The sequence below is a fragment of the Ursus maritimus genome, unplaced genomic scaffold (assembly GCF_017311325.1).
Source record: "Ursus maritimus isolate PB19 unplaced genomic scaffold, ASM1731132v1 scaffold_12, whole genome shotgun sequence".
In the NCBI taxonomy this organism is placed as follows: domain Eukaryota; kingdom Metazoa; phylum Chordata; class Mammalia; order Carnivora; family Ursidae; genus Ursus; species Ursus maritimus.
In genome coordinates, this window is record NW_024423564.1 from 55,849,353 (window position 1) to 55,876,282 (window position 26,930).

Sequence of the window (26,930 nt, forward strand, 5' to 3'; positions counted from 1 at the left end):
AGAACTGCATTTTCAGCCCAAATCCTTCTGATTTCAGAGGCCGTGCTCTTAACGGCTAGGGCACCCTGCACAGTTATTTTAGAGCATATTTAAAATACAAAAGGCACTTTTGACTTCTTTTGTTAAGAAGGACTCAACTAGGGTGAATGAGGCTTCCTGCTGCTCCCCAGAACAGCCTCATCCAGTTGGACTGGTAGCTACCAGGAAGGAGGAGGACTGGTCGAGCTACCGGACACTGGCCTTGAGAAGGTGGCTGAACAAGTCATTCAGTCCTGTTCTGAGGAGCCAGCATCAATCTGGGGGGATGCCAGGTGTGCACCTGGGCTGGCAGGGGAGGATCCTGGCTGCTGGGCTGCAGGGTCACCTTGAGTAAAAGAAGTCAAAGTGCCCCAAGGGCAAAGGGAATTATTCCAAGAAAGGGAGCTGGAGGAGTGGCCCCAGGTGCCAGTCCTACAGTGGCAGGAAGCTAAAACCAAGGGCATGGGGACTGGCCAGGAGCCAGGGGTGAGGGTCCGGGGTCAGGGGATGCAGCGAAAGGTTCTAGCCAGGCTGTGGGAGATACCAGGCTGGGGCAAGTCTTCTGACTTCCAACATTTCCCAGGGATTTGCTGGGCTTGTTCCTCTGGGATGTTTCCATTTCTGTGTCTTCTCTCTGTGGTTCCTTCCCATGGTGCCCCAATAGGAGCTTTTCCTTTCTAATCCTGCCCTGTGTTCAAGGCCCCCTCACACTGGACCATCTCCAGGAAACTGTCCACGCACCCCAGGCCCCTGGTCCATCCTCCCGTCCCACCTCTCCAGATTCATACCCACCTCCATACCCACTCGAAAGAACTTTTGAGTGCTTGCCGTTGTTCCAATAGTTTGATTTTTTTCACCCCACTTAGATTGTAACCCTTTCTTGAATAACAGCTGAGATTGTTTTCTTTAATATCGGTTTCAGCATAAAACAAATGTTCTAGAAGCTCCTAGTGACTTTTACTCTGAGGGTTCCCAAATGGAGTGTAAAAATTCCGGGGAGCTCAGGGGCGCCTGGCTGGCTCTGTCAGTTAAGCATCCAACTCCTGATCTCGGCTCAGGTCTTGATCTCACAGTCGTGAGTTCGAGCCCCACATTGGGCTCCACACTGTGCGTGGAGCTTACTTAAAAGTAATAGTAATAAAAAAAAATTCCTGGGAGCTCAGAGGTCGGGAGTGGTTTCTTCTTTTAAATGAAGACAATAATACCAACCTCATAGAGTTGGTTGATGGATTGATGGATTGAGATGACGGGTATAAATCTGCTGAGTTGAAAAGACAATCTGGCAGAAGAGAAGGAAAAGGCAGTTGGAACTGATAGGAGCCTAAGGCAGAAGGAAAAGGAGCTCTATGGGGTAAGGTGAAGAACTGCTAGTGAAACTGATGAAGTCAGTGTGTCCCGTGTGTCAGGCACTGTGCTAGGCGCTTCGGCTATATGATGGACGGGACGCTGGTGAAGAGCAACCGTCCTGGAACCAGGCTACTGGGTTCCAATCCCAGTTCCATCTGCTACCAGCCGTGTGAGCTGTTAAGTTATTTAAAATGTCTATGGCATATTTTCTTCATCTTTAAATTGGGATAATTTAAAGCAGGAGTTGGCAATTTTTTTTTCTGCAAAGGGCCAGACAGTAAATATTTCAGGGTTTCTGGGACACACAGCTTCTGTTACAACGACTCAACCCCGCAGTTGTAGCATGAAAGCAGCCGTGGACTCTATGTGAGCAAATGGGCGTGACTGTCTTCCCATAAAACATCATTTGCAAAAATGGGCAGTGGGCAGGAATCGGCCCACAAGGAGTGATTTGCCAACCTCTAATACAGAATCTACCTCATAGGGTCCAGAGGACTGGAGAGCTGATAAAGCTTATGCTCTTAGAACAGTGCCCGGCACACAGTAACCACTCCACAAAGGTTAGCTGTTATTATTACAACGAACCCGTGCATTAGGTGTTGGAATGCCCTCTTACATGGAAGAAAACCAAAGTTCAGAAACGATCTCCAGACCTGGCATCTTCTAAGAGCGGCAGGGTCAGACTCAGAGCACACACTTGTGGGACTCTAAAGTCTGTAGTCGTCCACTGCGATTTTGGTCAACTTCAAGGATCTTATCAGAACCGAGACCTTATTTCATAGACCCCAAGGGAAACTCGCGCTTGTCCCGTATGTGCAAGTGTTTTGGGACTTGACTTAAGCATGGGACACACTGAATGACAGAATCAGTCCTGAGATCCAGATGGGCATTGTCGGAAAGTCCTCAACTTCACTTCCTTTCAGTCCTGATTCCAGTCAGTGGAGAACAGGTGTGGAATCCGTGTTCACTACCCTCTTGGGTGCTTACACAGTCTCAGCCTGCCCTGGCCTCGGCGTCGGTTTCCTATGACACCGGAGGATCAGCTGCCTTTGGGGAGCCCTAATTAAGTGCACAAATAGGGCAGCCTTCCCAAATCCCACATTAGTTCTGCTTTGGAATGCCAGAACTTTCCTACCATGGAAAAATGCTTCATGCCCTGACTCTTAACAAACCCAGCAAGTTCAAATGCATTTCTGGGGTGGGGGGTTGGGGTCAAGAATCCCAAGCTGTTATGTGAGAAGGCAAGGAAAGAAAGGGCTTTTCTTGAAAGGGGGAAACAAAGGGCATGCAGAAATGTCACCCAAATGTCCTGCAAACCCTCTAGCTTGCCCCAAGTTGTTCTTTTGTCTGAAAGCCTCGAAACTGTGATTTATGTAACTCTTTCCTCAGGTCAGTGGTGGGCTTCTTAAGCCTGAGACGATGAAGCCAACGCCAGCAAAGATTTCTTTCCATATGTCAAATATAGGGAATAAACAGAGAAAAGAAGCCCCATTAAATGGTACAGACTTGGTGCATTTCAAAACTAGCCACCTTTCAGTTCTATCACTATTTTTCTTTCCTCTTCTTCTCCTTCCTCCTCCTTTCCTCCTCCCACCCTAAAGCCAAGTCTACCACCCGGTCTATTCTAGGGAAAGCCTCTCTAGTTCAGTAGCTGAGAAGACACCGTAATGACGGGTTTTGTGCATTGGAGTTAACAGCAATCAGCTGTCTCCTTTATGTTTAATTCCACATCTTCTGGAGTAAAACCATTTAGGCTGCAATCCCCCAAAGGCACTGTATGCTGTCTACTTTCAGAGTTCACTGGACCACTGTGTTGATATATTTTCCCTCATCAAAGGATGGAAAGTGGCTTGGCCTTCAACTTGACGTTCCTACAAGACAATGCAGTGGTAGAAGCCACTGGGCTGGGAGCCACACAGATCCATCCACCACTAAGTCTTTGAAGCCCAGAATTGAAGTGGATCTTCCAGGCTCCAGGCTGATAGATGCAGCCCTTTCAGTGGCCGCCATGGGCTTTCTGTCCAGGGAGACAGCAGCCTCTGTGGGGCTTGCTATCTCAGCAGAGATGAAGGGACCTTTCATTAGGGTGGCCGTAGTTTATTATTATCCCAATAAAATTCACCTTTGAGTCCTAACACTTTTAATGATTGATTATCAATAATTACATCAGGACATAAGACATAGACTGGGTCCGTGCTGGGTGTATCAGCACCTTTCCTCAGGGGCTGTCAATGGTTGGGCGATTTGGGGAAGTAACTCTCATCAGGCCCCATTCTCTCTAGAGTCACAGGAAACCAGGAAGTTTCAAACTTCTAATTTTGATTTCAATGCCCTTATTTGGCGTTGCCTCTTCTGACAGACTGCACCAGAATTTAGACTTAACAAAAGTGAAGATGTACCTAGAAAATACTGAAGCATACAACAGTACTCTCTGTACGCTGCATGGAGCCTTTCTGATGCTGGGGGCTGGGGAGAAAGCCTCCTTCCCACAAGCAGGAAGGACTGTCTTCCTGCAAGGCCTAGGTCAGGAGCTCCCAGATTTTGGACCAGGAAGATAACCAAACCTTTTAGAAACCAGCTTTTTATTTTGCCACATAAAGATTTTAAAAATAAAACATATTAAAAAACCCAACTCCTCAACATTTACTCAGACCATTACGTCATAAAAATGGGAGATTTTAACGTCAAAAAAAAAGTTACCACGATCTCAGAATAGATCGATTTACATTTAACTTTGTTAAAAACTCAATACACTGCTCTTACTCTTTCAATTCCCAACAGCTAGTGAAACTCTGTTAAGGGCCTGCGGTGAGGGCCCACTTCATGGGTGCCTCCTCTGTGTTGCCGCCCAGGGCCCCATGTCAGGAACAGCCCAAGCTTGGGGCTTAGTGATCTGCAGTCACTGCCTTGCGATTCTTAATAATTTTGCTTTTGAATCTGTGCTGTGCAAGTGAAGGCTGATGGGACAATGGAGGGTGGGTTGGGGGCCTGCTGCTGCCTTTCCTTTCCTGGAGCTGATTCTTGGCTGTCCGTCCCCTGCCTTCTGCCCTAATCCATATCTTACTGTTGACCGTGCTCCTCTGGGGTGGTGAGAGGGCTACGTGAGGTGGGGGGCACGCAGGGGCAATCACAAGTGTGGGGAGAGCCAGGCCAGGGAGCGAGCCTGTGGCGTCTCAGGGTGAGGCAAGGCAGTGGCTCTCCCTGCCACCTCCACTGCCACAGGGTGTGGGGTGGGTAACTGGGAAACTGGAACTCCCTGGGGGTCACCTGTCAGCCATGAGCTGAGGCAGCAGGCCTGTGGGAAGGGGAGACTTCCCTGTCCCTGGCCAGGGCCTCCCATTTTCATTTGGCACTGGATCCCACAAGTTAAGCAGTTGACTCTACGTGCAGTAACCCTCAGTGACATCTGAGAACTACCGCACTACTCACAGACCCTTGTCCCTGAACAGCTCCCCCGGTCCTCTCATTTGTGAGTAGACTCTTTGAGCAATGGCTGTGAGTCTCAGACTTTCTTGTGGAGGGCGAGTTTCCCCAGCGGCTCAGCACTCGCCTGTTGGGAGCCATTTTATACTTGGCCTGGCCTGGGTGGCAAACTGTCATTCTTACCATCCTTCCCTGGTGGGCAGCACTTCTCCTGTCTGTGGGTGTGTGTGTTTGTGTATGCACGCACACATCGCTAATCTCACCTTCTCCAGCTGCGTGGAGCTGAAAGGTTTAGACTTTGGATTTTCAGACAAATCTAGGTTCAGGTCCTGACTCTCTCTCTTTCCAGCTCTGTAGCTTGGAGGAAGTGATTTGCCGTTTTCTCAACTTCGAATTCCTCAATTTGTAAAGGGCAATACTAGCACTACCTACCTCACATATGTTAATTTACAGATTAAGTGTGGCTATACAGCGGAGGAAGTGACAAGGGATCAGGGAAGAGATGAGGAACGATGCCCCAGGTGTCCTCCTGGCTGAGGGGGCAGTCCACTGTTCAAAGGGGCAGCACTGCCCGAAGAAGGAAAAAACCCTGGATAGGTGAGCGGCAAGAACTCCGGAAATCTGAGAAAAAGGAACAGGATTTGAGCACGCAGACCTAGTTATTTTGACAGGTGAGAAGAAGTACTGAAATTGGAGGCAGAGTAGAAAGCATCGCGTATAAACACAACCTCCTTCCCATCACTCCTAGTCCTGCCCTGCCTTTGGAGAGGTTAGCAGACAGACCTTCTGTGATTGCACTGGAAAAATTCTGGAGGGCAGCAGTACATGTGTTTGGCACGAAGGCCCAGATTCCAGTCTCAGGTTGTGTCTCTACAACCTTGGGAACATCACCTCCCACTCGGGAACCAAATGTCCCTTTGAAACACATTAGAACCAAATGTCTTCTAAACCCCTTCGCCTAGATGACTCGTTCAAACTTATTTCGGCTTTGACAGAGAAAGGAGAGCTGTAGAAACGTATTTTGTAACACACTGGGACATGCCTGCTGAACTAGGGTTGGCCCCGTCAAAGCAGGCGCCTCTCGTCCAGGGCTGCTGCTGATTCCTCGAGCAAGGCTGTCAGCTGGGGCTCCACAATGGCGGACATCTGAGGACCCCTGCATTTTTGTTTGCACCCAACACACATGCGTGTCCTCGGAATGGGCTGTGACTGACCTCCTGAACAGTGACAGATTCAGCCATTTTCATGTGGGGGTTTCAACAGTCACCTCCAAACAGAAGGAGCACAGTGGGCTGTTGTGACAGGAATTCTGGGGAATACTATTTATGGCTGTGTTTTGGTTTACCTTTGGCCTAGTACACAGAGTACAGCTGGAAATGGCCTCAGCTGAAAACACCCTTTTGTCTTTCAGGGCACAATTTCCAAATTTTTACATGCAGCCTGCCGGCCCCAGGCCTCTACTGCCCTTGCCTCTGCCTCCTCTAGTCTCACAGAGAAACAGGGTCATCCCTCCCTCCTCCGCTCCCTCTCACTTGGCCTATGAGTCATTCGCAACAGAGGCAGGACATATATTAACAGTATATCTTTAGGGATTTGGGGCCAGACAGACCCAGGCTCAAATTCCAGTTTCTCCACTTTTTAGTTGTGTGACCCTGGGCAAGTCACTGAAGCTCTCTGACCCTCAATTTCACCAGGTAAAAATGGGAAATAATAGTACCTACCCAATAGGACTGTTTTCAGAATTAAAATGAGAGGCATCACTGCAGACAGATCCTGATGGATATGCTTAATTGTGTTTTTCTCTCTGCCCTAATTATTTTGGCTTGTTCCACAGAAACCAAGCTCCTGCTTCAGTTTCCCTTCCTGACTTCGATTCTCTTTCCTATCTTGTGCTCCAGATGCACAGGAGTGGTTGGGCTGGGGATGTGGCTGTACAGACATTCCTTCTGTCTAGGGACCCCTGTCTGCGGCAGGGATCCTCCCATAGATGGACAGGAGACACGAGTACCAATAATAGCTCATTTTACTAAGCATTTTCTATGTGCCCAATTTATTACCATTTCCCTCTTATAAGAAGCCTAGAGGTAGGCACCATTATCTATCCAGTTTTACAGATCAGGAAATTGCATGTTGGAGAGGTTACGTCCAAGGTCCCAGGACCAAGAGTGGTGGAGGCTCAGTTCTAACCCAGTGTCTGACTTTAGAACCTTCTCCTGTAATCACCAGCCTCCCTGCATGTTCACTCCTGTCCTTCTCTAGAACCATCGCCACAGTAGCCACCTCTGATTGAATACCTATAATCAGTACAGATGTTATCCCATGTGACTTTCCCAGCAATTCCATGAAGGAGATGTTTTCACACCCATTTTACAAGTGACAAAACTGAGGTTAGAATGAGTATGTCATGCAGAGTCAATTGGCTATGAAAGGAGGAGATGGGATTCAGACAACATATATATTCTCCTTGTAGCTCCTTGAACACTATACTTTGGGCCACCTGCTTTATAAACATTAACTCTTGTAAGAGCTCTATGAGGTAGGTAATACTGGAATTCCCATCTTACAGATAGGCAGACTGATGCAGAGAGAAATTAAGGAACTCCCGGCCCAGGACTCACAAGGAAAAGTGGCAGAGCTGAATTTTGAAGCCATGCAGTCCAGCTCAAGTGTCTAAGCTCCCAGCCTCTAGTGCTATGTTGATATACAATTGAACGATGCCAGGCAAGGTGAGGGGAAGTGGGGAGGGTTTCAGAGGCAGAGGGAATTATTTCGGTGTGGGTAAAAAGCTCAGTGAGCCCAGGAACTACAAAATCTCTGGAAGGAGGAACTCTCCACCCACATGGATTGAAGCAGTCCCCCAGAGCCCTGGCTCTCTCCTCCAAAAGGGGTCGGCCACCCTGGAGAATTTTCCAGCATTGAGCAATGGTGTAGGTGTTTTGTTTCCCTTAGGCCCACTGAGATGCATCCTGAGGAAATCGCCTTAGTTAGACTCTTGAGTAAGCTGATCTCACTATTCAGCTACAAAATCCTCAGAAGAAATGGAAGTCAACAGTTTTAAATGACCAGTTATACTTAAATATCCAGCAGGAAAATAAAGGCCTTTTGTCAGAAAAGACAGAAACAAACATGTATTGAGTAGTGACCACATGCTGAAATGTGGGAGTTGTTAAACCTCATAATAACCTTTGAAATGATGATTCACCCCATTTTACAGGGAAATAAACCAAGGCACAGACAGCAAAGTGATGTCCCCAAATCGAGTGGCAAGTAAAGGATCCTGGGTATGGTCCAAGGCCCATATATCTGAATTTAGGTTGCCTGCTCTCAGCTGGATCTCTGCCGCCTCTCATCTGCCTATGACTGATCCATATGGTTTTAGAATTTTCCCATAATTAGTGGTGAAATTACCAAGAATGTCTGCATAAACCCACAGACCATTCTGCTAACCTGGTGTGTTCTGGTCTAAAACGTTAACATTCTGAAAAATAGTTTTAGGAGAAAAAATACTTTATAGGGAACATTTCCAAGAAATCCCAAAGTCATAAAGACAGAGACTAGCAGATGTGAGTATATGAAAATTTAAAACTCCTGTACAAGACATCACAAGCAGAGGTAGATGGTGTGGGACATATTATAAGAAAGTCTTCAATATATATGAGAGACACAGCATATAAAGAACTCCAAATCAGTGAGAAAAAGACAAATAACCCCATAGGAAAATGAAGAAAGGATATTAATAGGCCATTAACAGAAAAGAGAAATCAAGTGACCAAGGATATAAAGAAAATGTTCATTCTCACTACTAACAGAGCGAAGGCAAACCACAATGAACAGTCATTTTCTGCCCAGGAAATTGGCAAAAATGTTAAATGACTGACAATACCCAGTGCTGGCAAAGGCACAGGACACTGCTGGCAGGAATACAAATTGGGACAGCCTTTTTGGAGGACATTTTGGCCACAGTTAACAACATTTTAGAAATGCACAATCCTTCCAGTATCAATTCCACTTTTTCATATCTCCCCAAGAGAGATTTTGTGCTTATACATAAAGAGCCATACCGAGGAAGATCCTTGTATCACCGTTTATAAAAGCTACATACTGGAAACCACCTAAGTGTCTATCAACAGGACAGTGGTTAAATAAACTTCAAATATACTCGGACTCTGGAATTACTATCAGTATGTAATAAACATGGGGCAGCTCTATGTGCAGTAACACACTCCAAAATATCTTGTAAGTGGAAACAAAGTTGCAGAACAATTTGTACCATACGATCCTGTATAGGCACGTCTATAGTCTGAAAGCATTGACAAGATTAAGAGAACATACACCATGTATAATAGTGATTACCTCTAGGAGCAAGAGAGGTTCGTGCCTTTCTTTTGTCTTTTGCTTTATAGTTCTATTCTGTTGGAGTTTTCGCGATGTAAGTCTACTCCTGTCATTTTTCATGTACCTAAAAAGAGCAGATTGACCACAGAGACTTGCCTCGTTCTCTGGGTTCTGTTCACCCAGGACTGAGAAATACTCTGACTCAGGGCTGAGGCTTCCTCCTCTGCTGAGGGAAATGGAAAGCAGCTCACTTGGAAGCTGCCTTTCCCTCCTTCTCTCTTTCGGTTCCAAAGGTGCTTACACGTCGGAACACAGGTGTGCATGCGTACCCATTCTCTTGCACATGGCATCACACCGAATAACTACTGCATAGACTAGTCCATGGCTCAAGAACTTCTGAATCATGGACCAAAGCGATTCTTGTCATCTTGATAAAACTTGTACACAATCACACCCCAATATGACCACAACAAAAATAACAAATTGTCAGGCCCCGTCAGCACCAGCCTTGATTTAAACCACGGGGTCCGACGGGCACATATTGGATGTGAAGTTCCTTAAATAATGGCTCTGCTGGCCTAAAACATATCAGATGTTCCTTCAGCCCTAGCTCGCCCAAGACATAAACTATGTGTTCAGGGGAAAGCAAAGTCAAATGACTCATGACAGAGTTTGTTTTTAGTATGAATTATTTTTTCTGGCTCCTTGCTTTTAAAGACGGATCCTTTTCAGATGGGCTGAAGCAAGGGCTGCTGGGAGCTGGGCTCAGGAGCCTTGCCTTCCCACTGCTTCTGAAAGCAAAACGTGGAGCCCCGAGCAGAGAGCTTTATTCGCCACCAAGTTCACTCCCATTATGCATTGCTTCTTCTTTTTCTTCTCAAAACAAACCACGTGAGGGCAGCCTCATGGTAGCGGGGTGAGCTGGTGGAAAGAGCACTGGATTTGGGGCCCAAGAGAACTGAGCTGTTTCCAGCACTGCCATTTATTAGTGGCGTGATGCTGGGAAGGTCACGTGACTCCTTTGGGCTGCAGCGTCCCTCGGGTGTGAAATGGGAAGGATAAGCATCACCCTGGGTAGTGGTGGGAGTTCAATGAGGTAATCCAGGCAAGGTGCCTGCCCCCTAGGAGGCACTCAATTAATGGCACTGGGCTGGACTCCTCAGGGCAGAGATGGTGTCCTATTTGCCTCAGTAGCCCCACTATTTGCTCGAGAATGGGGCAGAAAATATTTAAGGGATGAAGGCAGCAATGTACTTTGTACTTGCGATGTGCCAGCACTGTTTTCACGGCTTTATAAAAATTATCTTATCAATATTACAATCAACCCTATGAGGTAAAAACAAATGTTATCCATATTTCTTGATTAACAAAACAGGCACAGAGAGATTAGGAGAGCTGACCGAGGCCACGGAGGGGGTCAGTAGAGGGGCTGGGATCTGAAGGCTTGCTGTCTGGCTCTAGCCAGAGCAGGAAGAGGAGAGGGAACACGGGCAGAGCAGAGGCTCCCCGCGTGGAATCGAAGGGAAGGCTACATCAGGAAGAGCCTACCTCTCGGATCACTTTAGAAGAACAGATACAAAGGGAAGGAGAAGGACATCAGGAGTGTGGGCACTCGTGGCCCTGCCAGAGCACAGGTAATGGACAACCTACCCATGAGTGTGGCGGATTAGGACAGCTTCTCAGGGTGCTCTGGGCCTGGGGACGCCCATGCTTCTGAAGCAACGAGTACCTCAGGACAGGGCCCAAGAAGGATGAGGGAGCTGCCCAGCTGGTGCCCATGCATGTTCACCATCTCCCTTTCCTCGGCAGAGAGAACAAAAATGACCACAGAATTCCAGAGGTAGAAGGGACCCTGGACATTGCCTGGCACTCCACTGTGCAGGTAAGAGAAACGTTACATGCTCAGTGCCTTAATGGTAGAGCAAAGACTGGAACCCAGATCCCTACTCCCCAAGCCAGCAATCTGCCTCTGGCGTCTAAAACACACCAGCAGCCATTGTCCCTTCGATGCACAGCCCTCGGGTTAAGACTTCTTATTTCAATCATTCATCCATTCCACAGTTTTCATTCAAGCAGTGTTCAGAAAGACAGGAATGTTGGCCATTGGGTTTTGGATATGTCCAATCCCACTGATAAAGCCATTCCCAGAGTAAGATGAATGCTTAGCCTGCTATCCCAATACATCACTGCATAATCTACCAGGCAAGCAACCTTTTGATAATGAGGCGGGCCTCCATAAGAGTTTGCCTACAGAGAAATAATGGGGAAAATCTGGAACAGTGGTTTATCAAGGTGAATCAACAAAATGGCTCTTGGCTTTATGCTTCCATCTCGTGAGCTGCCCTTATAACGCGTGTAGACATAAGCGTTAGGCAGTAATTAATTTATTCATTCACTCAAATTCACATTTTCTTCCCAATATACAATTGGGTTCTTTTCTGGGTTCATAAATCCTTTGCTCCCAAGATCTGCAATTCTGCATACCCTCCCATCTCAGACACAGACACAGACACAGACACACACACACACACCCCTTTGTTTAGTTAACATTCCCCAAACTTGTCTCAACTGTCTTTCCTTCAGAATGTTTTTTCTGACTCCTCAAGGCTAGGGGAGCTGTGTCATCCATCCCAGCACACAGCCCCTTCTATTACAGTCGTCTATTTCATTGTATTTCTCCTCTGCAACATTGTAGGAAACTTGAGCGCAAGGACTGAGTCTCTCTTGTTCAGAATTCTGTCTGTGAACAAAGAGACCTAGTGACTGGCACGTAGATGGCCCTCAAGGACCATTTGTTGAATACATAAACAAAATAAAGAGAATGCACTGGAGAATGATTATGAATAGACTCTGCCCTCAGTAAGCTTCCAGGCTACTGGGAGACGGACACACAAAGGAGAGTCACCATACATGTGAGAAGTATTACATCCACGGTCTGCCCGCGCTCTGGCAGAAATGACTCCAGAATGACTGACTACCAATAAGGTTGGATTTCACTTATGCCATATGTTCATCTTAATCTGACTTTATAGAATATAAATGTGTGGGATATGAGTGTATGTGGAAGACACACACAGTGTAACCTTTCTCACTCCAATTCTCTTGCTTGTGAACTTCCCTGTCCCCTTACTGCCATGGGTGACACCTCAGGATTTTGCCATTCGAGACCACTTCTTTGGATTCAGTAAAGTCAGGGTCTGAGGCAGGAAAAAAGAGAGAGCGAGAGAAGGTTCCAGAGAGCTGAGAAGGAAAGACAGAGAAGAGATTTACATCACAGAAGTCTCCTTACTCAACACACTCCAGCCTCCCAGGTCTTTCTCCTTTTCTTCAGACACATTTAATTCATTCCCACCTCAGGGCCTTTGCACTCCCTGTGCTCTCTGCCACTTGAGTCTCGTATCATACATCTCTTCCTCAGGAAGGCCCTTCCCACTGCTCACTCAGCCAGTCCTTCATGCTCCTTCCGCCCAGTTCCTCTTTGTTCCCTTTTGTTGCTGTACTTTACTTCCCAGAATTCTTTGCTACCTGAAATCATACTATTTGTTGTGATTACTTGTTGCTTACAATTACTTGTCACTGGATTCCTCGCAACTGGAATATAAGCTCAATGAGGGCAGACGCTGCTTTTATTTTCATTCTTTCCTTTTTTGATATTTCTTTTTCAATAGACATTGCTGGAGGTATTGAGAGAGAACAGACAGGTATCAAAGGGTGAGAGAGACGCACAAGCTCCCAAAGACAAAGGCAGTTAATGGGACAAAGGAAAGTGAACCAAACCGACTCTGACAGTTCAAGAAAGAATTCATAATGTTAACTCCTTTATTGCACACTAATATGGCAGGCTCACGCAGGACATTGTTGAAGTTTCCTTTTTGGGAATGCATAAGCATTCTGTGAATATATGTAAAATGGGGATAATTTTAGTTCCTGGCCTATGATATTTTTGTGGTGACTAAATGAGTTAATTAATGTAAAGGGATTTGAACAGTACTTGGCATAGAGAAAGCATCAATAAATGTTGCCTATCGTCATCATTACTATCTTTAAAGAGACATGACATACAGATATTATCTATTGATAATAATTTTAGGGGTGCCTGGGTGGCTCAGTCGGTTAAGCATCTGACTTCAGCTCAGGTCATGATCCCAGGGTTCTGGGATCGAGACCTGCGTTGGGCTCCCTGCTTGGCAGGGGGCCTGCTTCTCCCTCTCCCTCTGCCTGCTGCTCCCCCTGCTTGAATGCTCTCTCTCCATGTCAAATAAATAAATAAAATCTTTAAAAAAAAAGAATTTTATGTATTGCTATGCACTCTATTTATTTTTTCAAGTGAAGCACAGAATTTCTACAGCATACAAAGTTAAACATATATCCCCTATTTTGAATTGAATAGAGTACAAAAACAATTTTATAAGAATTATTCATCAGTTTTCATCATCAAGGGATCTTATTGTTTTTAATGAACACATTTATGATTGTTTTAATCAAAGATTAAAAAAAGCATTAAGACATGGAAACATGAATAACCATGTAGGAACTCTGAGAAGCTGGAAGAAGTGATAATGAATCATCATCAGTGGAGAGGATCCATAGGCTGACAGGCTGAAACAGAACTTTCTAAGGACTAATACAGAGACCAGTGAAGAAAGAAAAGAGGAGGACATTTAGATATATGAGAGGCGAGAAATCAGCACCACAGCCAGTAATCATTTCAATGAAATCACTACGGGAAATCCCTGTTCCAAGGATAAAAACAGCAAACAAACTGCTGAAAACAAGAAGAAGAGTTAAACACGTTAAATGAATCCAAAGATATTTGTTAAGAACTTAAAAAAAATCAGCCAGGAAAGAATATATTACTCTAAGTTTGGCTCGTTCTTTATAAAAACAGTTCTTCGCAGTTACAGCCCTTTTTGGTTCGTCGCCAGAGTGGAAGCCTGGCGGATGGAACTCACAACCTACCTCATCAGGCTGACCTTGCCTTCTCTCTCCTTTAACCCCAAGACCCACAGCATTTTGTCACTGCATCTGGAAGAACAGGGGGATTCCTTTTTTAAAGGGTACCGAGAACATTTTAGCAGCACATGTCATGTTCCCTACAGCCCCTAGGTGACGCTAGTACAAAACTAACAGAAGCCTGAATGGTCAAAAGAAAAAAAAAATCAACAAGAGTACATTTAGTACAAAACACTAAAAGCAATAACAGCTCAAAGGCAGACTACATTTATTACGGAAGCTACAATTTAGTATCTCTAAGACAATTATTAATTTCCTTTTTAATTCAACTGCTCACACCACATCTCATTTTTCAGCCAGAAAAAAAATCTCAGGGTTGTTTTCTCACTCTAAAACATTTACACTGATGGGCTCAGTACAACCCCACACTAGGCTAAAAGTTTGTAGTATAAATTGCTTTATAATCAAGACTGGTTTGATAGAACAAAAGAACTAGTGCTCAGAGTAAAAATATAAGATAGCGAATGAGGGTTGGCTGGGGTAAAAATACAGTTATGGTAGTTTGATATTCAACCAAAAGCTGTAATCTTATTAAATATATTTAAACATGGTTTTCATTTAGATTTGGCAGCTTGATTAATGGGATGTATTAAATAATACCTGGCTGCTAAGAGTCTATTTGGGGATCAGTGCCACATAAAACACACAACATGTACAATTTGGTTTCATTGTTATTTAAGGCTTCTCCGTTCTCTTGGCGGCGTGCACACACATATTAAAAATTAAGTACACACACTCAATGTATGCTCAAGCCTTTTAAAAGCCTTTCTCTTTAAACAGAAACATGCAATGGAAAATGAACTCAACTGGTGAAAGGTAATGGATTCATCCTTTTGGGGACAGCTGTTCTGTTTATCAAAAGAAAGGAGGGGACGGTCAGAAGCAGAAAAAAAATTCCTAACTGGTCTGCAAAGAGAGATGCCCAACTTCAGAGAGGAACCTAAATCAGTTTCTACAGCCAGGCTTCCTTCTTTGCCCTAGTTGAGAGGTCGAATGAATGGTACCTTTCACCATGAGGCCATGGGGGTATCGGAGTGGGAACAGAGTATCTTAAGATATGGGGAATGTGTCAGTGGCCAAATAAATGCAGGCAGATGCTGCCTGATTCCCAATTCAATAAAGAAACACTTATTTTTTTAATGGTGGGGGGCATCTGTCGTTTTTTTTGGGCATTGCGTTAGGCACTGATCAAAGCGTAAGAGTTGGGGGGGCTGGGGTGGTTAAGAACAACCAGGGAGACAGATAATGGGATTAATACAAAGAGCCAAGGACCATAATACAGTTCTACTGAGTGTGTCCGATGGAAAAATAATGTATCTGACATGCAAAAGCTGCACAATAATGAGTATTCTCTCCTTTCCAGTATCATGAGGTTCCTTAAAATCCTCAGGCTGGAACAAGACATCTCAGAGTGGCCAAAATGTCAGATGACTTCACAGTGCATCTCTGAACAACCCAGTGAAACTTACTGTTGTTGTCACATTATTATTATTGTTGTTGTCACATTATTATTGTTGTTGTTGTTGTTTTATTGTTGTTATTATTATTGTTGTTGTTATTACTTAATTTGAGAGACTAAGTTTAAGCCCAGAAAAGTCCAGAAAAGATCTTATGACTCAGAAGGAAAAAAGAGCAAACTTTTTTGATATAGGTATCATTCTGTCCATTTACAGATGACTGAATGGAGGCCCTGAGAGGTTCATCACATTTCTCCAGATCATACATTTAGTAAGGCACAGAGGATGGCATTGGAACCCTAGGCCATTTTACTTGGAAATCCACTTCTTAAACCCCTAACTGCCACGGCCCCAGGGCTTCTCCGTGGATGACTGAAGACCTCAGGACAGAAGCGGTGAAGGACATGGGGGTGAGGGTGGGATACACCTTCCGCAATCTCATTGATCTCCCTGCCCCCTCCTTGCAAAACAATGGAGGAAGAGGGGCCGAGTTCTTTTACAGACTCCTTCCCCGATGCCAGCACCCACAACTGAGCTGTCTATGTCCGTCGCTGGATAGAACGCATGGAAATGTTGAGCATGCTGAAGTCTTCACAGCCATGATGGGTACAATCAGGAACCGCAGGGAACAGGCTGTGCTGCATTAAGAATAGGACAAGGGAGGAACGGAATTCAGACACGCCCTACCACATGGATGAACCTTGAAACCATGATGCTGAGTGAAATGAGCCCGTCACAAAAAGGCAAAGACTATCTGATTTTACTTACACGAGGTTCCTAGAGTCGTTACATTCACAGAGACTGACAGTAGAATGGTGGTTGCTAGGGGCTGGGAGGAGGGAAGGGGGATGGGGAATTGTTTAGTGGGTACGGAGTTTCAGTTTTGCAAGATGAAAAAAGTTCTGGAAATTCGTTGCACAATGATGTGAATAATACAACACTACTGAGCTGTACACTTAAAAGTGGCAAGTTTTATGTGTACTTTACCACAATTAAAAAACAAACAGAAGAATATAGTCAGGAACACCGACTCCAGCGGTCACTTACAATGGCCTCTTGCCTGGCATGATATAAAACATGACCTTTTGAATTTTTACATTTGTGGAAGTAAAAGTCCTTTTATGGTACATCCCGGCTACTTTTCTGGAAAGCAGGAAGTCTGGAGGAAACAGGTCTTTTTTTTTTTTTTTAAACATGTAAAATTTTATATCTGCATGTTTTATATGAATTCTCATCTTGGTTTGACCAGCTAAGACTCTGAACAAAGCACTTCCCCTCTCTTGGGTTCCAACTTCCTCATCCATAAAAAGAGGGAGTGAGTGAGATGATCTCTGAGGGCCCTCTAAATTCTCAGATTCTGATTCCTGTTTTTCCAAATGCAAACACTGTCCACCTCTTCAGTATACTTCTTTTACTACTGACGTTCATCCGAGTATTTTTGCAAGCCACTAGTCGCTTCTGAAATACCTACTCATTGCATTTTTCCCAAGGGCTAAAAGCAGGGAGAAAGGATGCAGGAGGAGGTAGGCCGACAGAAGAGTTAAAAATGTCCTGGAAGGAGCACTGGACTGGGAGTCTGAGACTACGAGACTCAGTCAGGGACTCTGACACTTGCTAGCTGTGTGAATCAGAATGGAAGGATTCATTTACTGGGGTCTTCTCTGCACGAGGCACTTCCATACATATTATTACTTTACAATTTTGGCAATTCACACACCATCTTCATAGCTATTTCCATAGCCAAGTACTACCTGTAGTATTTATTATGTATAATATTTTTTCTAAATCCCAAATAAATCCCTTTTTCTCTTTGTTTTAAATTGCTGTGTTCTAAGCACTAATGCCTATGAGAACCCAAGTATGATGCTGGTTATATTTTTTTCTAATACACATTAAAATAAATATACAACTATTAGAAAAAGAGTGTCTGCTTGCCAGCCGAAGTCACCTTGGGTGCCAATGGGGGGTATGTGTGCATCTGGGAGATACCACATTTCCCTACCTTATTGCCAGGTATGGCTGCTCGACACTTGAGCCAGAGAGTTTAGTGACCCATCCAAGTTTGAACCAACACACCCAAAGCAATGTGCTGGTTCGTATTCCTCTTGTCTTTCGAATGAGTGGATTCTATAAAATAGAATAGAGAGTATTTCCAAGACTTTCCAATTTCAGGGACACTAACATTTCCAAAATTACTTTGGAGACTGACATACACTAAACAAGTTTTTATTTTGCCAAGTAAGGACTCAAGAACCTTCTCCTACAAGGTAATTAAAAAAAAAAAAAAAAAAAGCAGAGGACTTTCTACACCAAATGACTGGGAACAGTACTTCTCAGGATAATGTTAAAGAAAAACATTCATGATGTTCTGCTTCCTTGTCTCTATTTCTCAGTCTGAAAACTCTGCTACAGGCCAGCCACAGACGGGCTCAGCACCCATGGGCCACAGATGTAACGGGAGACAGCTCTGGCGTCAGTCGAGTTTGAGTTCAAGTCCTGGTTGTGCACTAACCACATGTATGCCTTTGTGAAGCCTGAGACTCAACTTTTCATGTGTAAACTGACGCCACGGCTCACTGTGGTGAAGATCAAATGCAGCAAGTGTAGAAAGTGCCTCGCACAGTGCCTGGCCTGCGGTGGGAGCCTCAACTTACCTTTGTTCCCTCTCTCGTCCCATCTCACCAGGAGGATTGCTCTCAGGACACAAGATGGCAATGCATGGGAAAGTGCACTGAAAATGTGTTCTGCCGCTCTAGTCGTTTCTTTGGATCTCAGCTTAGTAGCTACTTCCTCTGGGAAGGGAAACTTTCCTTGACCCACCAAGCTGGGTGAGGAGCCGCTGCCCCTGGTACCATGGCACTCTGGGCCCTGCATCTATCTGTTCACTTGCCACACTGCATTCAAATTGCCAGGCAACTTCTCCCTTACCCCAGGAGGCCCCAAAGAGCTCCAAGAGAGTGGGGACTACACGGGTCTTACTTATTGTTGCTTCTCCACCATCATTTTTTTTTTTTAAGATTTTATTTATTTATTTATTTATTTATTTATTTATTTATTTATTTGACAGAGAGAGAGAGAGAGACAGCCAGCGAGAGAGGGAACACAAGCAGGGGGAGTTGGAGAGGAAGAAGCAGGCTCCCAGCAGAGGAGCCTGATGTGGGGCTCGATCCCAGGACTCTGGGATCACGCCCTGAGCCGAAGGCAGACGCTTAACGACTGAGCCACCCAGGTGCCCCGCTTCTCCACCATCTTGCACGTAGTTGCAGCCAAACTCAGCACTGGTGCACTTTTCATTTGCTAAATGTACATATTAACTGACGGGAACATTGGCAGAATTTTTCAAATCTGCTTTGTGGTATTGCTTCTGGTATGCTTGATGCGTTGGACCATGGATTTATGGCAGCATTCCCAATGTTTGGTCCTAGAAACTTTAGCAAAGTAAGATCTCCAAAGCTAATTCTTTGGTCAAGTAAACTATGTTCTATATGCCTTCCCATCCCAGGAAATTCAGGATGCGTGTTTACATGGTAAAATCTTATGAGACTTGCTATGAGGATACCTAGTTATCTTGAACATAGCATTTTCCAAATGAATTCCTTCTAGGAAACCCTTTTAACATACCAAAGACCACTCTTTGGAAAACTCTGGCCTATAGAGAACTCAAGCTCTGAGCAAATTTTTCTGATGGTTTCTATCAATTTTTTGTCCTCGTTCTCCTTCCCCCACTTAAACCGTATAGCCGGAATCAGGAGAGACGTAACATACTGGGTTGGACCAAAAGGCAATGCAGACAATAGAACCTTTGAGAAAACCAGACATATGAACGAGCTGACCAGTCAGGAACTGACCAAAAGTATTCTGACAATGACCAGAATGCCCTCATCTGTGTCTCATGTCAGAGCTTTCACACTTCCGTGCGCATACCTCACTGCAACAGTTCTTGAATCCCCTTTTCTTCCATCATCATTACCGCCGTCACCATGACCACCCCACCATGACCACCATCACCATGACCACCATCACACTTCAGTTGTATGGTACACGGTCTGTGCCAGGCTTTGCTCTAAGTACAGGCACTTTCTGTATTGATGTCTTTAATCCTCACAACAAGCTCATAGGGAGGTGCTAGTGTCATCTCCGTTTTCTAGACGGGGAAACTAAAGTACAGAGAGGTTAAGGAAAACTCACATTTTGTAGGATGGGTAGACCAATTTACAGATCTGTGCTAAGAAATCTTACTGGTTAAGAGCCTGAGCCTATGCATTTCAGCGACTGTTCCAAGGTGAAGCAGTCCATAAACAGCCACGTCTGCCTGATTCCAATGCAAGCCCTTTCTACCACATCAGGCTGCCTCCTGGTGTTAATGATACTTTATCTTTGTGAGTTATTTCATGTTCCCTAAACGCTTCCATACCCTTCATTGTTTTTAAGTCTCCTGACCATGCTTTATACAAATATGATCATTTTATAGATCTCAAAATTGAATCTTAGAAAGCTACTACTAGTCATAGTAACAATGATGATGATACTAATAATAGCCGACTCCAACTTTAGAGGAACTTATTGTTCAAGGCAAAAGAGCTCAGAAAGGGTAGATTTGGGGCTCAGAGGCAAGTCTTCTGATGCCAAGCCCAGAGTTTGCTCCACCCTTGAAAGGCGGGTCTCTTCAACAAGATTAGCCCAGCTGTGGCAGGGGAGAGAGGTTTACAGCACCAGCTCGGCATTCAGTTGGTGTGGTTTTTAAAGTAACTCAACATCTGTCATTAATTAGAGTTCCTGTTGCCATGGTGATGGTTTATTATTGCTAGGCTGATAAGATGACCAATTCAAGAATACTATCTTTCTCCTTTTCCCTCTCACTCTCCAGCAAAGATTTTTTGCTTTCTTTCTCCTCTCACCTATCAAACATAATTGACCTTTTGCTGCAAAGCATGATGCGGTGTTCTCAAACAGGGACCCCTGTTGGTTCCCCGGAGATAATCTTTGGGATTTTTTTTCCCTTTCACTCAATGCAGAGGCTCTGTCAGACCAACTCTGACTCACATTTCATTTCTCATACTTATTAGCTCTCTGAACAAATTAATTATCTTCCCTGGGCTTTACTTTTCATCTGGAGTAAGCGATAAGGAGGCCTAACTGGCAAGTTTGAGAATTTGATGTAATAAATAGGAAGATGTTAACACAGGGCTTGGAAGGTAGTGGATACTCAAGACATGATAGCAGATGTGATCATTAACGTAACAGGAATAATTATTATTTACAAAGGGATGAGATGAAACAGGGATTTAGGGTTGGGGGCTGAGGTCATTTTGCCTGCACTCATTCATCAATCATACTAATTTGTTCTTCCACTGCAACTGTCCTTTTTCTTTACAGCCCTTAACCCAAGGCAGAGTGAATAATTTTGGTATTTAGCTGTCTCTTCACACTCAACTGTAAATGTGATGAGAATTGGTATGATGGTTATTTTGCTCATCATTGTACCTAGGGGGATATTTGTGGAATGAAGGAACAAATATTTACCAAGCAGCCATCCCACGTCAGTTTCTGGGTTAGGCACTGGAGACATGGAAATAATTAAAGCACGATTCTTACCCCTGAGGCATTCACATAAGCGATCTATGAAAATTGACAAAAATAAAGGAAATGGGGCATTCATCTCAACTCCAGAAGGGTTTCTGATAAATCCAGTGGCATAAATGGAATTAAATCTGCAGTAATCTTCTAGCACAAAGCATCAATGTGGTGGGTGGTAAGGCTATCTCAAAGCTCGAAGTGCCAAGAAGGATTCAAACTGGTGGTGTTAAGCCCCCCAAAGTAATTAGAAATTCTCTTTGAAACATAGAGTTTATAAAGAAAGAAAAAGAAAAAGAAAGGGAAGGCCTTTCAGAGGGCTGGCTCCCTGGCTCCTCCCAGAACAGTCTGATCCCCTCTGCTGGTGAAGCAAGAGGTCAGATCCCCAGACGGAAAATCAATCTCTAAGAGTCGCGGGATAGAATTTCTAATTCACCAGTGCCACGACACGCAGTCTGTTTCCAGCCAAGGAAGATGAGGCCCAGAGGCTTTAGCTTCCCCAACCCACTGTACACGATCAAGCCAAGCTGACACCCTCTGCTAGCAACACACAGCACCCAACCACCACGCAGGCACAGAGGGCCTTTCTCAGTGGCCTGGATCTTCCATTTTGAAGTTATTTTATTATTGTATTATTAAGTAATAGTATTAATTACTTTAATGGATTAGGGTTATTTCCTTTGAAAAAATCCAGTCCATTGCTGCTTACATTCTACAGAGCCCCTCCAAGGCTGCCGTACCTACCGTGGGGAAAGACAGGGAGTGAGGGGGTAAGCAGGAGCTGTGGTTCACATTCTGTCTCTTTTCTTTATCAGCCTCCCAAATGTCCCACTGCTTTACATTTTTTGAAAACTGGACCTGATTCTTTCAGTCTAAAGATGAGGAATCAGAGGCCCAAAGAGGTAGACCTGTTGCCCCAGCTCACACATTGGGCTGTTCCGTAACTATAACCACTCAGGATGGGGGAGCTTATTTTTGAAACATGAGGGTAACTGAGAATCATAAGGAGCCATCTGGCGTGAGTGCTGGTGTGAAGAGGGAAAGCTGTTTCAGCTATAATCTAGGTGGTCTTGGATCGGATTTTATCTGTTAAAGACTTTAAATCCAAGTCTATCCACAGAGGCACCACAGCTTTAAGCGGCTGGCTTTCTGTGTAACCAGCCAAGTCTCTATAAAATTTCACCTCCAGTTCAGTACAACATACATTTACCCACCACCTACTACTGGCTAAGGATGAGAAGGACTTGGCCCCTTACTTGGAAACTCCCACTCAAATGGGGTAGGGGGGACACTGAAACATCTAAGAGCACCACCAAAGGTAAGCACAGGGAGGTAGAGAGGGGTAGAGGTGAACCTTACCAAGAGGAGTTTCCCAAAGCAACTTTACAGGGATGGGTTTCAGTATTATCCCAGTGAGCAGACTCTAGGGTCAGAACATCCGGGTTCATAGCTAACCAGCCCTCCTAGACTGCAAAGCACAACTCACATCAGGACCTCATGGGACTCTAGGGAGGACTGAGTGAGTTAATATACAAAAAGTATAGGGACAGGAGCCAGTGCATACTACATGAATCATTTTCAGGAGCCCCCTGAAGACAGAGGTCCCGCTCCCCTCCGCACTATAGCATGCTGGACCCACTACTGCCCGCTGTCTTCTAGTAAGTCTAAGCACTTGCTCGAACCTTCACTTCAGGGTTGTCTATGAATTTCTCCTCCGGCGTCTGTAGTGGTTAGTCAGCTTACTGAGATGAAGACAACCGCTATAATCCAATTATCCAAACCGTCTGGTCTGCCAGGATCCCTCCTCATCAGAGATGCTGACAGGTGAAACTGACACTGCCAACTTGGTAGGAATTTCACTCTGACCCACTCCATCCAACACAAAGGCTCCTCCCCGCAGAGGTGTCAGTTGACAAGGAGGGTGGTGGGGAGGGGAGAGGGAGTAGATTCTGAGCTGGTGCCTGGTGGGTTGCTTGCTTCCCACAGCCCAGTGGCATTGTCTCAGAAGGTGCTTTCTCCATCCAGAAATCCTCAAACGTGGTATGTTCCAAAACCCCTATACAGAGACAGATGTGCTCTAGTGAAATGGGACAGTTTCTGGGGGCATTTAAAGAGTGTTCCCCTTCTATTTCAGGGACTCTTCAAAACTGGAGATGAGTAATAAAGCTTTGTTTTTACTCACAGGCTAAATTAATGTATAGGCCATATTTTTCTTAAGCAGAAGGAGTGTTATCACCTATGAAGAACTAATGTTGATTTTTTAAAAAAAATGAGACTATTCGCTTATAACATTTTTTAATAAGAGCGTCAAGGGATGTTGGGCAAAGGATTCTCCCAAGACTCCTGATCAAATTCCTAATTGATCTGTTTATAGTTAAATCCCCACCTCCGAACAACTGAGCATTCCACAGAGCCTTCTCTCTTGCTACTCCGACCTGGGGCTCTTTCCAGGCGTTGAGCTGATCCTCCTTCTGTCCATGTTTATTCCTTTGCTCTCACCAGCACCTCCAGAAAAGTCCTCTTCCTGCTGATCGTAAGTTAACATTTCCATTTCAAGCCCCACTTCTTATCCCAAACCGTACTGCTCTTTCTTTCCTGCTTCTGGTTGTTAGTTACCAGAGAAGAGATAATGCAATGACATGCTCTGGCTTTAGGTTGCTTCATTTTTATTTATCTAGCCTATCAGCCACTTAAAGGTGGCTCTTCCTTTAAAAAAATTTTTTAATGTATTTTTTTATTTATAAAAAATGCTTGGCCTTATACTACATAATCCAGCACTCTGATGTCACCTTAGAAAGAGTGTGTGCTTGGGGACAGAAAAACCTGCATTTCATTTCCAGCTTAAACATTAACACACAGTAGGACCTAGGTGAATTCTTTCAGTTTTGTGAGTCTGTTTACTCATTTGTAAAAAAGGAAATAATACACTTTCCAAATAAACCTATTGTGAGAATTAGTTAAGAACAGTTAAATATTGTTCCATAAGGAAATTTTTACAAGAAGACAACGGCAATATAGTCATGCATGCAGCTTCCTTACTATCTGCTTTGAACCAGGAAGAAAGCTTGGAAAACTTTGAGGAACAGATACAATTCTCTGAGACATATAAACTTAAGTTCAACTCCTAACGCCATTACTTAATATCTGCGTGACTTTGGGCAAATCACTTGCTCTCTCTGAGCTTCCATTTCCTTTTTGGGGGGAGCGTGTGTGAGTAATCACACACCTAACACAGCGACTCACTTAGAATAGTGAATGGTCCTGAGCTCTGGCTCCAGCAAGAGGATTTCTATTCATTTAGACTGGGCACTACCCTGAATTGTGCCTGGCTCTGACTTGTAACCAAGTCTTGTCTTCTTGGAAAAGTGGTAAGTTACAAGGGGCTGTTGGCCTCAAAGCCTAACTTAGAGTTGGGTTGTTCAGAATCGGGTATTCAGTTAAGATGCTTAGGTCAGTTCCCTGTCTTTTGGACATCACTCAGTGAAAGTGAACTGCTTTCCATGATAACCAGCCCCTCCTTCTCCAGGTAGCCTAGCTCATTCCAATAGGGAGAGAGGAGGGGAAGTGAATTCACTGTAAGGACTGACTTCTCCTTTCATAATTAAAAAGCACTCATGTCAGAGTCTAGGCAGGAGAACCAAAACATCTCTAGGTCTTTCAACAGAAAGGATTTAACACAAGAAATTGGTTTCACAGGTGACTGAGGAAAACAAAAAGCCAGACAGATGATGTTGCCACAACTCAAGAGATCAACAGCAGCAGAAAGCTGCTACCCCATCAAGGGGACGATGGGAGGCTGTGGTGTGGCTAGGGCCGGGAGCTGGGGCTGCCAGGCTGGAATGAAACTAAAGAAAGGCTGAGTAGCCAGAAGTGGAGGATGAAAGGGAGAGGCTGGGAGCTGGAATCACATCGGAGCTGCAGCAGCTGCTTTTCTAGTAAAGGGAGAGATGACCTACCAACTCCCCTCTTCCTGCCCGTCAGTCTTCCATTGGTATCCCCCATTGGTCAAACCTAGCCAGAGGCCAGCTGCAAGGGAGCCTGGGAAATGTAATACAGAGCAGAGTGCAGCCACGGGGTGGGAGGAGGGGAGAAAAACCTATCTGAGAGCAAACAGGCAAATGACCAGCCCAGCCATCTTTGAGGAACACATCCAAAGCAATGGCACAGTGTGTGATTTAGACAGTCAGCTAATAATAGTATTCACATAGATATCACTGTAATTTTGTCCGACTCGCACTGCAAGTTTATTCATACCAGTAACTGTGCTAAATGCTTTATACATACCATCTCATTGAATCTTCACAACAAACTTATGAAGTACACACTCTTAATAGTCTTATTTTCACAAACGAGGAAACCAGTTTAGAGTGGAGAAGGGGCTGAGCGAAGGCATGGCTACAGCATTTGAACACAGGATTAGAACACAGATTTAGGGGACACCGGACTTAGTGCTCTTAACTGTGGTTCTAGCTATTACTTATAATATGAATCATAATGCTAACAGAAAAAGGGAGGGACCGGAGAAGCGGAAACTTCTCATAATTACTGGGAGGATATTTTGAAGACCTACATTTCTAGGGCTGAAAGCCTAGAACACTGTGAGCACTAAATGTGCCCTTAAAAAAAAGTAGAGATTAAAAAAAGATGCATCGCTTAACGCAGTTTATGTAAGTCCTTGGTGTTCCCTCTTGAAGGCAACAGGGTATTTTTGCTAAGAGGATGCCAAGTTCAGTGGCCTCTGTAGGCTTGCTGTTTACTGACATTTGATATGACTCAACATCTGTTGCCCTTCTCAATTGATGGGTGCTTCATTTGAGCACTTCCCAATGCCAGGCTGGTGAAAAGCTTTGGTACTGAGGTCCCGTAAGACACTCCTGGGTCACCCATACAGCTTTGCTTATGAAGCTGGCTGAAGGCATGAATATTCAGGAAGGAGAGGTGAAGGGCCATGCCATCCATCGACCACGCGGCATGTTCTCAGCTGTACCCCTGGGTCAAGCAACAGCGTCAGAAAGTTATAAACCCCATCGATCCTTTACTTGAAGTCAAGTTTCAATATCATGCTCCAGGCTCTTCACAAAGTAGTATATGATGAATTCTTCTGCTGCTTCTGTGAAAGTTCCATGGAAGATTTTTTAGGTTGGTTTTTAAAGGAATAGCAATTTTAGAATTTGGTACCAGGGAAAATGTAGTCTCTTTTGGTGAACTGGTATACTTTCTTGAGTCTGTGGATACCACAGGACTGGACACATTTCCCAGTTTCATCTTGGCTGCCTGGAAGCTCAGAGCAATTCCTTTATTTGTGGGTCAGAGACCTATAGGCCAATCTGTTCCATAAATCTGTTTGGTTTGGCACTCACTAATCCAGGATTAAAATAATCTCAATGTCAATGTCCTCGGGCAGAGTATACACTCTACACCTTGGCAAACGATCAAATCCTTTTGTCCTTTGCTGGTATCTCCCCATGTTTATATGGATTACCTGGCACCAGAAGGCACCTGAATTTGAGGATCCCCTAGTCTAAGCAGTTGGTGTATTCTCTTCTTTCTGCATAGTTTCTTATTTGTGAGCTTTACTTTGCTTAGTTCTATTCCGCTTCTTCACGTATTATAAACCTCCTCTGATCCTTTATGGAAGTGGCATATAAATGATAAATAAACAAACTGTTTCCTTCCCCGAGCAAAACTACCAAGATCGGTGCAAGCAGCCGCATTCTCACCATCCAATGGCCAGTCATTCCTCTGACCTGCCCCACCTGCTGA

At 44.6% G+C, this 26,930-nt stretch overlaps 1 protein-coding gene across 13 annotated transcripts in view; it reads right to left on the reverse strand.

The window, feature by feature from the left end:
• FGGY (FGGY carbohydrate kinase domain containing) overlaps window positions 1-26,930 on the reverse strand; it is a 503,109-nt gene that overhangs the window by 38,465 nt on the left and 437,714 nt on the right. For 10 of the 13 annotated variants that reach the window (XM_040627227.1, XM_040627228.1, XM_040627232.1 and 7 more), the window contains 2 exons: window positions 17,596-17,720; window positions 14,064-14,148 (listed from right to left, as the gene is read on the reverse strand). The exons of 2 other annotated variants lie outside the window; for them this stretch is intronic. In XM_040627227.1, the coding sequence (XP_040483161.1) occupies window positions 14,079-14,148; window positions 17,596-17,720 (195 nt within the window). In that variant the 3' untranslated portion in view covers window positions 14,064-14,078. Of the gene's footprint in view, window positions 1-14,063; window positions 14,149-17,595; window positions 17,721-26,930 lie in introns of those variants that run through there. One more of the 13 variants, XM_040627231.1, reaches the window with a different exon arrangement.